At 50.0% G+C, this 13,201-nt stretch overlaps 1 protein-coding gene across 1 annotated transcript in view; it reads right to left on the bottom strand.

Moving 5' to 3' along the window:
• Positions 1-12,495, bottom strand: part of TOR3A (torsin family 3 member A) — a 15,933-nt gene extending 3,438 nt beyond the window's left edge. Inside the window, exons 1-4 of the mRNA XM_007937619.1 lie at positions 12,231-12,495; positions 10,486-10,599; positions 7,712-7,977; positions 5,400-5,569 (exon numbers count right to left, since the gene is read on the bottom strand). Coding sequence (XP_007935810.1) covers positions 5,400-5,569; positions 7,712-7,977; positions 10,486-10,599; positions 12,231-12,495 — 815 coding nt within the window. The remainder of the gene's footprint in view (positions 1-5,399; positions 5,570-7,711; positions 7,978-10,485; positions 10,600-12,230) is intronic.
• Positions 12,496-13,201: the final 706 nt, after the last annotated feature.

Raw genomic sequence — 13,201 nt, 5'->3', positions numbered from 1 at the left:
AGCCAAACAAAAGACAGGCATATGAGTTGAACATTTACCTCAGGTAGATACACTCCTTGGAGAGAACAATCATGGGAGAAAGAAGGGCAGCGTATGCACAGTGAGACAGTTCAGGGAACAGGAGTGCATGGAGGGATGGACAGTGGGAAGAGGTAACTATGGGGAGGAAGTTGGGGGAGCTGTTGTATTGTGGTAAACTGTGGTCAGTGTCATGAGACAAACTGTATGTGAACTGCTGTATGAAAAGTGAATTTGCTCTGTAAATCTTCACCCAAATCACAATTAAAAAAAAAAAAGTTCAGCTACTCAGCCAGAATTCTCCTGACGCCTGCACACAGGAAAGCTGCTTATAATGCTCTTGTGCTTCCTAAGGCTGCTGACTTACCCCCACTGCTGCAGGAAGGCCTGCCAGGCAGATCATCTGTGCACACAAGGAGTGGCCCCAGTTACATCAGCTGAAGCAAGAGCTGCCTCACTGCCAAGGGATTGCCTCATCCTGCCATTCCCCACAGGAAGCAAAGGCAGGGCACCCTGTTCATACTTGCATGAGCTAGAGGACAGGGCTTCTAGGGTGAGGGGGAGACAAGTGGGGTTCACTCACCCAACGCCATGGGCATAGACTCCAGTGCTTGCCCCATTTCAACCCAGAAAACCACCAGGACTCTTTAAGTGTCTTGAGATCAGGAAGCTTAGCTTGTTTATGTATGTAACCCTAATGCCTTGCACAGTGCTTAGTTCATATCAGGTGATCAGTAAATGTTTATTGAATAAATAGACATCTTTGCACATTTGTCTACATTTTATCTCTACTTTCACCCCTGAATTTGCCCTGCTTTGTCCCGCAGCCAATGACCCTTTTCTTCCACCATGCTATACAGGCTTTTTCTCACCCACCAAGCTGTAACCTGAGCGCCCTCTCTATTCATTACCCCCACTCCACTCCTCAGGCACTGTCACTCTGGCACAAACACTACACCTTGAGACAGATGTTGCCCTCACAGGTGCCTTTTCCAATCTTTCCAGCACCTGCTGTGAGGGGACAGTGGGCACAGAAAGCATCTTTAGAGATCAGCCCTCTCTCTTTGCACTGAGACAGGGCAACATCTCATTTCACCAGCCTCTTTCCTTAGCCCATGACCTCAAAGAAGGGGACTCTCAGCTTAACTCAGTCATTAACCTCTCTGAGCCTTAGTTTTGTCATTTGTAAAATGAGAGAACCAGACCAGACAATCAGCATACCCTCGTGTGAATGGTTGGTCAAATGTACCCTTGGCATTTTCTGTATGCTGCAGTCCATTCAAATCATTCTTTTAATTTTTCAAATCTTTTCTATCTACTCTTTTCCCAACAACCACCCAATGAAAACAGGCTTTAATTACCATCTTCATTTCATAGCTTCACCAATCTCTGGAGGTTCCACGTTCCTGTGCCGCCACAGACCCCATTCCCTCAGCTCTCTATGCTGTTGTGTGCCACTGAGTCGACCCTATGGGACAGAATAAAACTGCTCCATACTGTTGCCTAGGCTGTAATCTTTACAGAAGCAGACTGCCACAGCTTTGTTCCATGGAGCAGCTGGTGGGTTCAAACCACCAATCTTTCAGTTAGCAGCTGAGCACTTAACTACTGAACCACCAAGGCTCCTTCAGTCATCTATCCTGCCATTCCCCACAGGAAGCAAAGGCGGGGCACCCTGTCCGTACTTGCATGAGCTAGAGGACAGGGTAGAAATGGGCTAAAGTAGTCAATGTTAGTTTTCTGGTGACAGAAATTGGACAGGTGAGGCCCAATTCCTCCAGGTCAGATGAAGAACAGGCTTCTGAGGGCTAGTCCATGGCACACTAAACTCAGTGCCTTCATCGGCCCCCGGCTCCTGTCATCACACACCACCAGGAGCCAGGCCAGCAAAAACAAAACAAAAACAAACAAAAAACCCAAACCCAATTCTGACTCATAGCAACCCCCTTTGGGTTTCTAAGGCAATAAATCTTTACGGAAGTAGATTGCCCAGTCTTATTCTATGAAGTGGCTGGTGGCTTTGAACTGCCAACCTTCTGGTTAGCAATCAAATGCCTATGCACCGCACCACCAGAGCTCCTTAGCAAAGCCACTAGCACCTCCTTTCAAAGGACTGGCTTAGGATTTTTTCAGTATTAAACCCAGGCCCTTTAACAGAGGCTGATTTGACAACATGCATGTTGAATCAGTTGTGCTTTTCTTTCAGACATGAATCCTCACCACTTCTAACTCAACCCAAAACCAAACCCACTGCCATCAAGTCGATTCTGACTCACAGTGACCCTATATGACTGCCTCACACGGTTTCCAAGGCTGTAAATCTTTATGAAAGGCGACTGCCTCACTGTTCTCCTGTGCAGTGGCTGGTGGGTTTGAACCACCGACCTTCTGGTTAGCAGTGCCACCAGAGCTCCTTTACCACTTCTAAAGGGGGGAGGTTGGGTAGAAATCAGTTCCAAAGACTCAAATCCAGTCTTCCCTACCTTCAGTAAGCAACTGCAGTGGAGCTGACTCCAACTCCTGGAGCCCCCATGTGCATCAGAGTAGAACTGTGCTCCATAGTGTTTTCAATGGCTGGTTTTTCAGTAGACCACCAGAGCTTTCTTCTAACACTCTTCATTACAATACCCCAAAACTTTCTTGCCTGAATTTAAGGGACACCCTAGGTCTGGTGTGGGAGGTAGAGAGCCCTGATGGCTCTGAATGGAGTATTTGGGCGTGGGCCCCCCAACCTCTGGGCTGGATAGAGGTAGGAGCCTTTCAGAGGTCCCAGACTCCTGTAGGCAGGCAGGGAACATGTACTGCCACCTGCACCAGAACCACAAGCCACATCTTTTCAAGTGGCCCCTTCATGTCCCTGCCCTGGAGTTGTCCTCTTTCCTGGCAGCAGCAAAGGCTACCTGAGTGTAGGCAGGACCCCTCCACACCCCATGGGCAACTTTCAAAAGATGCAATTTTCCCCAGGTAGCCCTGTCCCCAGTGTGGTCCTGACACCGCTTCACCCTGCCCACTGGGTCACTAAGGCCAGGCCACTGGGGGAAAGGGCAGCACTGGCTGGGCAGAAAGCACAGCTGGAGGGCCAATGATCAAACTACTACAAAGGCCAGCATTTGTGTAGAGACAGCAAGGTCACCTGGGTCTCATTGGGAAATCTTGGCACAGGTGAGGGAGTACGAGGGTTTTCCAAGGTGATACCTGGGATCCAGCTGGCAACACCAGGCCATAAGGCAGACACAGGGGCAGGCCTGGGCAGGAGGGAGGGGAAGAACCTGGCCATGGGTAGTGGGGAGAAGAGAGCAGCAGCGAGACCTGGAGAAGCTTAATGAGCAACAGTGAACAGGATCAGCAGAACAAGGGGTGGCAAATTAATTTGAAGAATTTACTGTCTTCACTTCAGGATTCTGAGCACTCAATCCACATCAGAAAATCTCTCATCTCTTTTTCTTGAAATCACCCTGAGAGCCCCTCACCTCTTCACAATACATTGTAGTGTCCCACAAGCCTTACAGACCAGGAAGGTCTTGCCATCAACACACCAAAATCCCAACCCAGCAACAATTTAAACCTGTTGCATCTTGCCTCGTGGGTCGACAGTAGAACAAGTTCTGCCTTCCCCAGCCAGTTCCTTCACCTGTTGTAGGCCTGGATGAAATACCAAGTCCCTCCCCCATACTACCAGGGAGCTCCTTAAAGCTGAGAAAATCCCCCAGCAAGTGCTGGCCTAAGGAAGTGAGGGCATGGAGTGGGGTAGGCAGGGGGCAGTTGGTACGCTTTCTACTGAGTCTGCAAGGGGGTGGGCCAAACTTGACTTCTGTTTAACATTGGGCGGGACCCTTCCAGTTGGAGCCTCCATAAAAAGAAGGGGTTGGCACTTGGAAAGGGGTCAGTGCAGGAGATCGTGGATGGAGTGGGAGAACAATATAGAACAAAACTTAAAATCATAAAAAAGAGCAGGCTTACCTGGTCTGATAGAGCCTGGTGCACCTCCCAAGACTATGGCCCCTAGTTACCCTTCAGGCGTGGAATTGAACTCACTCCTGTGGCTTCCAGACAAACAATAGCAGGTGTACGGGAGTGAACATTTATACCAGGTAGAGACACTCCTTAGAACAATCAATCATGGGAGAACAGAAGGGCAGTGTTTGCACAGGGAGAGAGCTTAGGGAGTGGGAATGCATAGGAAAGAAGGACAAGAGGAAGAGGTAACTACAGGGAGGAAGTGGGGAGAGAGCTGTTACATTGTGGGGATTGCAATCAATGTCATGAAACAAAATGTGTATGAACTGCTGTATGGAAAATGAATTTCACCCAAATCACAATGTTGTTGTTGTTGTTATGTGCCGTTGAGTCAGACCCGACTCATAGAGACCCCTTCTTGGGTTTCCAAGGCAGTATCACTATGGAAGCAGATTGCCCCATCTTCCTTCCAAGGAGTGGCTGGTGGGTTTGAACCACCGGCCTTCTGGTTAGCAGTCAAGTGCCTTAGGCACTATGCTACCAGAGCTCCAAATCACAATAAAAAAGAAAAAGATTGTAACAAAAAAATAAAAAAAGATTATAACAACAAAAAAATAGATGGGGTTGGATGGGTTGATTTCTAAATTTGCTTCTTACAAAGATTTCAAGAGCTTGGAGTACACAGTAGAACAAAACAAAAAGGTACTGCAGTGGTTAAGTGACTTGGGTCCTGCCCAGTCACATGGCAAATCTAACTACATAGATGTGCAGAGAGAGTTTTTCATTCAACAATTATTCTCTAAATTTTAAGCCAGTGGATCCCTCTTATGATTATAGAAGAAACAGACCTTCCAAGGCTGGAGGAAGAACTAGCCTGGCTACACTGAGAGTATGCTGTGCTTCAACACCAGCCTTCCTCTAGAATTTTCAAAGGCAGTTTGTACTTGATTTTCCGTTAACATGCTGACTTCAAAACTTAATGCCCTGGTAAGAGGGAACCCAGGTCTGAATGGTCCCTGTGAGGGGGCTTTGTGTTCAGTGGGGAGCCAGAGGAGCCCCTCACATTCATAAGAGAACCATGTAGCCTGGGCAGAGGGTTAGACAAAGGGCAGTTTTTCTTCAAGGCCAATCTGTACCCTGTGGGGGTCAGAGTACCTCAGAAGTGCTTTGGGGGAGAAATGAGGGCAGGAGCAGGGAGACCTGAGGCACCCTCACTCCTGCTTCCACCCAAGCAGCCGGGCTTCTGTTTTCTGTGTGCGAGTTTGTGTTGGATTCTCTTGAGGAAGATCGTAGAAGCTGTCCACCAACTAAAATGCCAGGGAACAGCTCCTAAGACTGGGCACTCAAATCATGTCAGAAAAATCTCTGGGTGGGGTTTCTTTACATCTCCTCCTCTTACCCCTCCTGTTATTTCTCAGTCTCACCTGAGAAAAAGAAAGATGGTTCTCAGGGTCCCAGCTGTGGGGGCCCCGCGCTCCAGATGGGGCCCCAGGGCCTCCAGCAGCTCCGGGTGCAGCTTCTCAGCCTCGTCAAAGATAAACAGGGTCTGGTGGCAGCGCTGCTGTGTCTCCCGGATCTGGCTGGCCAGCCGTTCCTATATAGGACACAGGGAGCTGCTGGGAGCAGTGGGACACACATTCCCCCTCCAGCCCCCAGAGCCCTCGGGAGAGCACTGTTTTCCCCCAGGGCTTCAGACCATGGCTCATGCCGCAAAATCGCACCAGACCTGAGTTTGTAAAATGTGGGTGTACCAGAATGATAACCATAATGGGAAAAAGCATGGCTCAAAGCCCTGAAATGGGAGACGTGGAAGTCTTGTAGTGAGCCCTTCAGAAGCCTGATATAGGAGACTGAATTATTCCCAGGACTGAGGAGAGTGACACACATTCAAAGCAGGGCAGTTGGCTACCGTGTTTAAGTGGGGCACCACTGTTTCTGACTTTGCCTGTCAAGAGGTTTGGGTGCTATGCAGTTCACTAAGAGGGAGAGTAAGTTTATAGCAGAGTGTTGACCAGTAATTTTTCCCATTTCCGTTATCGTTCCAGTACTCCATTTTACAAATTCAAGTCCATTCCAGTTTCGCTTTGTCAGCCATGACCAAACTGGGGGCGGGGAGAACCACTTCAAAGCCCTGGTTTCTGCCAGGGCACTGTCAGTGGATCATTTGGGGCTGGGTTCTATCCTAGAACCACCATCTAGCCAGTGGGTCTAGGCATTTTAACTAGCTTCCCAGGTGATTCTTACGCACCCTGAGGTGGGGAAGCCAAATTAGGTAGAGCCAGCCTGGGTAGAGGGAGAGCCATGGCATGGAGTGGTGAGAAGCCCTGCCCACCCTTGGGGACAGGCCCCAGACATAGCCTCATTCTTCCTTTCCAAGATGAGGCCTATCCCAGAACTAACTGCCACTTCAGGGGGTGGGAGTCAGGCTCGAATACTGGGGTGATAGGCAGAAGTGAGGCTCAAGTGGCACCCACTGGCACCCAGGCTGGGCCAAGATACCATCAGTCTGAGGTGGGCCTGTCCAGGCCCCTTTGATCTGGAGGGCTTCTGCAAGAAGTTGTGTTGTGTTCCCTAGCTCATGTAAGCTCTGAACTGAAAAATAATCTCCTTTGTGGGGTTCAGCAGGAGAACAGGGCATATAATATTGGGTACAGCTCCCCCCAAGAAGGGGTGGTTTACCTGAACACACACTCAGTGTCCATCTCTAGTTCCCTGGACCCTGACTTCAGCCTCCAGCAGCCCCAGGCAATTTCCTCAGTAGGGAAGCTAGGACCCACAGTAGTTTCTGCCACAGTCAAGGTCAGATAGCTCTTCCTAGGAAGGCCTGGGCTAATTGGCCACTGGCCCCTGGGACAGCTGGGGTTCAGGTCAGTTCACCCTTCTCTGGCCCCACAAGGCCACAGTGACACTTCCAGGTGACCTGGGCAAATTCTGCCCACACAAGATTTACATAATCTCCCAGGTTAATACTCCAAATATTAGACCTGAAAGCCAAGTTCGGTGCAGTCACCTCTGCCACGCTGCATGGGGTTTTGTCATCTCCTGGCTGGTTTTAAATATCACATGTCTGAATTAGAAGAAACTCAAAATAATGGAGAAGCTAAGAAATTTTTTGTCCATCTCCTCACTGGCATATAATAAGCCATCATTGGAAGACACAGCAAATCACTTATAATATGCTGCTTTTTTTTTTCCCTTGAAGTTCCTTATGCAACTCTCTATCACGATAATTACAATGACATAAAACAACATAAGCACAGGGGACAGTCTTGTAGGAAGTACACCAGAATGCTAACTGTGCTTATGTTCATATGTGGAGACTGTGATCAAGTTTTTGCTTTTCTCTGTTCTGCATTTCCTGCAAAGCATATTTCTTCTGTATCAGAAAAATTAACACATGGATTCTGTTTGAGCTCATGGTCTAGTCCTTTGTGTATGGCTGGCAATGGGACAGAACTTGGGACCAGGGGTGTCTGGAACTTCATTCTTTCTCCCAGATGCTCTATGCCTCATCTGTGTGGAGTGAGTGGAGTGGATGTTGCCTGTCAAAGATTCTGTTGCAACAGCTGCCTCCCCCCAACACACACTCACCACCCCCAGGCTTCTCCAGCACCCAACTTCTTGTAAGGAAGAGCTGGTGTCAGGGCCTCCCTCCCAGCCCAGAGGCCTGCTCGGGCTGTGGAAGCTTCATTTCAGCTCTAGCCCCCATCTGGCAAAGCTACCTGCCTGACCTCACCTTGTACAGGTCCACATATTTGGGGTGAGGAAAGTGGAACATGGTGATGAACACTTTGACACAGTCACTCCTCAGCCCGTCCCTGTACAGGTTCTCCGCCAACATCCGTGCCACAAAGTTCTTGCCAGTGCCAGACCAGCCGTGGAATGACAGGGCCAGGGCCTTGTCTGGCAGGGGTGTCTCTATGTAGCCCCTCACTGCTCTCATGACCAGCTCTTGGGCCAAATGCTGGCCATGCAGCCGCACACTCAGGTCTGACTCGAGGCCTAGGAGCAGAAAAGCAGAGGCCACAGTGAGAGGAACCCACAGGCACAATCCTCACCAGGCTCAGCGATGGCCGAGAGACTATCTCTGCAGGTCTCTGAGGTGAGGCCAGTAATTCATCCTTTTGGGTCTCAGGACAGGGAGCCAGAGGGCCAGCCTTGCAGCGAAGGACTCAAGGGTTATTATCTGTAAAGTCTGAGAAATCAAGATTGAACTTAGGGAGAGAATGGAGTCGCCCTTCCTGCAGATGCTGGAGATACCCCAGAATGACTTCCCCTCCCCATGCCTGCAAGGTTCCTCCCACTCCCTAGTTGCCCGACTCCCTAAATTTTTTATGGAGAAGACCACAAAGACCCCATTTTACCCATTCATTCAGGCACTTGATAAGAGCAGCTACCATGTACACTCACCTAGCCTGCTTCTTCACAGCTGTGAGGTTGCAGGTTTGAGACAGTGGTACTGGGGCCATGGTAGAAACAGAAAAGCATTCTGCCAGCTGTGAGCAAGGCACCACCCTCCCAAATTCACGGTCGACTGGTTGGGGACCTTGAGCCAGGCCCGAGGGGGTACTCAGGAGCCTTGGTAGGTCAAGGTCTAATGTGAGACCCTGTAGGTCTCAAGTCCTTGTCATGCTGAAACTCACTGTCCCACCCAGACACACAGTGCTTCAAAAGCAGTAATGCCAAGGAAGGGAAACTTAACATTTGCACCACCTTCCCTGTACTCAGTGCTGGGCTAAGTGTTTTCTATTTTGTCTTCACAATAATTCTGCAAGGTAGGTATTATCATCCCCATCAAAAGCTGAGACTTGGAGAGGACTGCCTATGGCTGGAGGAGAGACCAGGAATCCAGCCCAGGAGTCTTGGGCTCCCCAACCAGAACAATGGGGCACCCAGGTCCTTGGAGAACAACGGGCATGTTGAGGGCAGACAGATAATTTGCTAACTGCTCATCAAGAGTCTCATCTGAGTCAGCAGAAATCCAAATCAGACTGCCTGACCTGGAGTTCAACATTCTGTCCTGGCCCAGACCCTGTCCTGGGACATAGGGCTTTCTCAGGAGTATGCAGAAAACACTGTCATTGGCCTCTTCACCAATCAAGTGACCTAATGTCTAGGGTGGGCTTTGTTAAATGGAGATGGAAAGAGCTGGGATCAGAAGACTTCTAGGCAAGGCAGTGGCTCGTGGGGAAGGCAGCTAGAGGTCCCTTTTGTAAAGGCCCAAACTGTTGTTCCTTTATCAGAGTATGTTGTCTTGAGGGTAAAGATCATCCTCTGAATCAAAATGCAAAATCAACTGTGGTATGAAAATCAAGCCAGCTGAGCTAATGAAAAAAAATATAAATATATACAGGAGGGAGACTGGTTAGTCATATTCATATGCAGCTGGACTTGAAGGAGAGAACACACAGGCATCCTAGTGGGGATTTTCAATACACATGTTGGTTACTATGAATTAGTTTATAATCGGAAACAATCTCCTGACTCAGGTGTGGTGCCACTGAAGCCATGCCACTGCTCCCAGAGGACCAGGACACCCACATTGAATCACCCAGACAATTTGTGGGCTAAAGGTTAGAAAAGGGCACTTTTAATCATAATCCACACTTTCCAATCAGTTCTCTCACTGATCCTCCTAGCAACCCTCTGAGGTGAGCAGCAAACCAAACCAAACCAAACCCGCTGCCATCGAGTCGGATCCACCTCATAGTGACCCCTCCTTGGGTTTCTGAGGCGGTATCACTATGGAAGTAGATTCCCAATCTTCCTTCTGAGGAGTGGCTGGTGGGTTTGAACCACCAGCCTTCTGGTTAGCAGTCAAGTGTCTTAGGCACTATGCCACCAGAGCTCCAGAGGTGGGCAGCAGGGGGTTGTTATTCCCATGTAGAGAGAGGGGAGATGCTCTGGGCCTGACTCTCCTAGGGGGTTGTTGCACATGCTGGGTGATGAAGAACTCGTAGTATAGCTCTTGGCACATAGTAGAGGCTCGGTAGCTATCCATTATTCTTCTTTTCCCCTTGGACACTCTTCCAGGGACAGTATGAGGGCATGGTGAGGGAGTGGGTGGCTCATGAGCATCAGGAAGCCCTCCCTCTACACAGGGGATGACTTTCCCATGGATTCCCAAGATCCAGGAATTCAGCTCACTTCCCCTAAGCCATTAAACTAAAGACTAAGAGGGGATTTCTGTCATGGTTTGAAGTATTTTAGTGCTCCTACAAAAAACAGGATGGAGATGCTTTCGCTTCTCTTTCTAGATTAAAGAATACAAAATCCACTAATGACACCATTTCACATTTTTGTTTGATCTTTGCTAGTTTTGGAAAACCTAGCAGTTCAATGTCTTGCCCAAAGCAGATACTCTCATAACTGCAGCCCTGACTTTGATCTTACTAGGGCAATCCATGGGGTAGGGGCTGGACAGGACGATGAATGGTCCCTTGTACCTTAGCTGTTTCCCCTGAATTGCCCCCTCACGCACACAGATCAATAGCCCCTTTGAGATCCTACCTGTGAAATTGTTAGAGATCCTGCAGTCCCCACTGTCACAGCAGTCCTGAAAGCTGCAGTACCACATGGTCAGGATATCCAGGTATTGCTGGCCCAACAGGGGAAGCTTCCAGCCTGGAAAAGGAGGAGCTGTGAGACAGGGACAGAGCCTGGGGCTCCCTCCCTGTGGAACCTGTGTTGCTCATGTAATGTGACATAGCAGAGAGGTTCCTTTTCCTACCCTCCATCCTCCCTCCACACCCACTCCTCACTACTCTCCCCTGGGCCTTCCTTGTGTCATGCCAGGGAACAGGCAGGAGTGGGCACCTCCAGTTTTGAGGAAGTCAATTGCCTTTATATAGATCCAGCTCCTACAAAGGATCAATTTATTCAACAATTGAATTTGAATTGTGGTGCTGGTGAAGAATACTGAAAACACCATGGACTGACAAGGATGAGCAAATCTGTCTTGGAAGAAGTGGAGGTGGAATGCTCCTTACAAGCAATAATGGCCAGACTCTGTCTCACCTGCTTTGGTCATGGTATCAGAAGGGACCATTCCCTGAAGAAGGATATCATGCTTGGTAATGTGGAGGGTCAGCAAAAGAGGGTAAGACCCTCAATGAGATGGACTGACACGTGGCTGCAGTAATGGGCTGAAGCACAGCAAGGATTTTGAGGATGGTCAGGACTGGGCAGTGTTTCGTTCTGTTGTACATGGGATTGTTACAAGTCAGGACCTATTCCATGGCACCTAACAACCATGTGCCAACAGTGTAAGAAACCCAGACCCCACCTACAAGGAGTTTGCAATCTAGTGGGGAGATGAACAGTAAGCTGGTAGTTGTTCTTCGTTCTTGCCTTGGGTACCCAAATAATCTGACTGCAGCCAATTCCAAGGGCCTCCAAATTTTTCTGTCAATTGGTATTTGAATATCCAGTACTAGCAAAAACAATCCATTCACCGGAATTTAGAAATTTCTTGATTTAAGTGAAAGATGTTATAGTACTTAGAATTATTGACATGGACTGGAAGGAGCTCAGAGGTCATCTGGTCCACAGCAGTGATGTGACAACCTCACCACACCATTTGTCAGTATCAGAGTTGGAACCAAAACTCAGGTCTTGGAACTGCATGTTCTCAAGGAGAGAAGGCATTTGAGGATTGGAAATAGTCACCAGATTTGTCCACACAGGGTTTTCCCTAAAGCCATCAAGAAGGTGGGATAAAGCAGCCACTTAGCATAACACCAAGGAGCCCTGGTGGTGTAGTGCCTAAGGCATTTGACTGCTAACCAAAACGTTGGCGGTTCAAATTCACCAGCCTCTCTTGAAAGACTGGGCAATCTACTTCCGCAGAGATACAACCCTGGAAACCCAAGGAGGGGTCACTGTGAGTCGGAATCCACTGGATGGCAGTGAGTTTGTGGAGGGTTTTTTTTTTTTTTTTGGTAGCATAACGTCAGGTGGGTTGGGAGACAGCACAGGAAGTGTGGGTCAGGTGGGAGACAGCAGCCAGGCCAGTTCATATCCATAAAGGCAGTGGGTCGTGACAAAACTTCCTGATCCCTCCGGGGCTGCCCTGCCCACAACTGAACAGTAATGCTGGCTGAGAAGGAGACAGTTTGGTGGCCCAGATTAGGAAGGTCCAGGGAAGGAGCCATCTGCGACCCACATTCAACTCGGCGCCTGCACAGCATCCCCATCTCCTGCCCTTTGGAGCTGTGGGGAGCCGCCGGCAGGCCGAGTCCGGATGGTGATCTTACCCAGAGGCTCCCAGGCCGCCGCCTCGTTGTCCTCGCAGTCCTTGGGCCACACTTGGCATCTGAAGAGCGCCCAGTACCGCCTGGAGACAGCACCGGCTGCCTTTAGCCTCTCCTTCATGCCCTGGAAGCTGGGCCAGACCGCGCCCGGCTCCGCGGCGCGCTCCCCAGGCCTCGCTCCCCCTTGGTGGCCAGGTGCGCCCGGGAGCAGCAGCAGCAGCAGCAACAGCAGGCAGAGCCCGAGCAGGCGCCGTGGGCCACGAGACATAGCACAGCCCGCTCCGCCCATCCTCCCGGCCGGGCTGCGGTCCCTTGGCCGCCGGGCTTTCCTAAACTCTTAAATCCCTGGCAAACCCGGGCTCACGTCCGAGGCCGGATTGGCCAGGGATCGGCGATGCCGTGGGAACCGCAGGCCGGGCTGCTCTCGCACTCGTCCCGGCGGCGATCCCCGCCTTCCAGGTCTCGTCACTAGTGACCCAGGGCGAGCCCAAGGGCCGGCTGGAACTGAAACCCGGGCTCGTGTCCCGGAAGGCATCCCGAGCAGTTGTCAGGCTCCACCCACTCAGCTGGGCTGGGCTCCAGGAAGCAGTTTATTCTGGGGTGTTACCGTGGTTTCGAAAAGTGGTTAGGTCGGGTCTTGAAATGGCACTGTCAATCACCATGTTACTACTTTCGCGCAACTCTAGTGGCCCACCTGAGGCCTGACAAATAAAGGCACTTATTTGTCACTTTTCCCATGTCTGCAAGATCAACTTCCTGTCATCATGTTAGGCAAAAACATGGAAACCATCTCACCCAGGATCTTTACTTCCGTCAGGGGAGTCAGCTGAGTGCAGAGAGAGCCTAAAAAGAAGAAGGGGCATCAGGGTAGTATTTATAGGCCAGGCACATTTCTGTCTGCGGTTGGTCAAGGTCGCCCTGGCTGCTCTGTAGGGAGAAATGAAACATCCCAGCAGCCAGAAACAAGCAGATTT

The sequence above is a fragment of the Orycteropus afer genome, unplaced genomic scaffold (genome assembly GCF_000298275.1).
Source record: "Orycteropus afer afer isolate SDZICR_OR568_19922 unplaced genomic scaffold, OryAfe1.0 scaffold00043, whole genome shotgun sequence".
Taxonomy (NCBI): Eukaryota; Metazoa; Chordata; class Mammalia; order Tubulidentata; family Orycteropodidae; genus Orycteropus; species Orycteropus afer.
The sequence above is the reverse complement of the archived record's forward strand: the minus strand, read 5'-3'. Positions and strand labels throughout refer to the sequence as shown.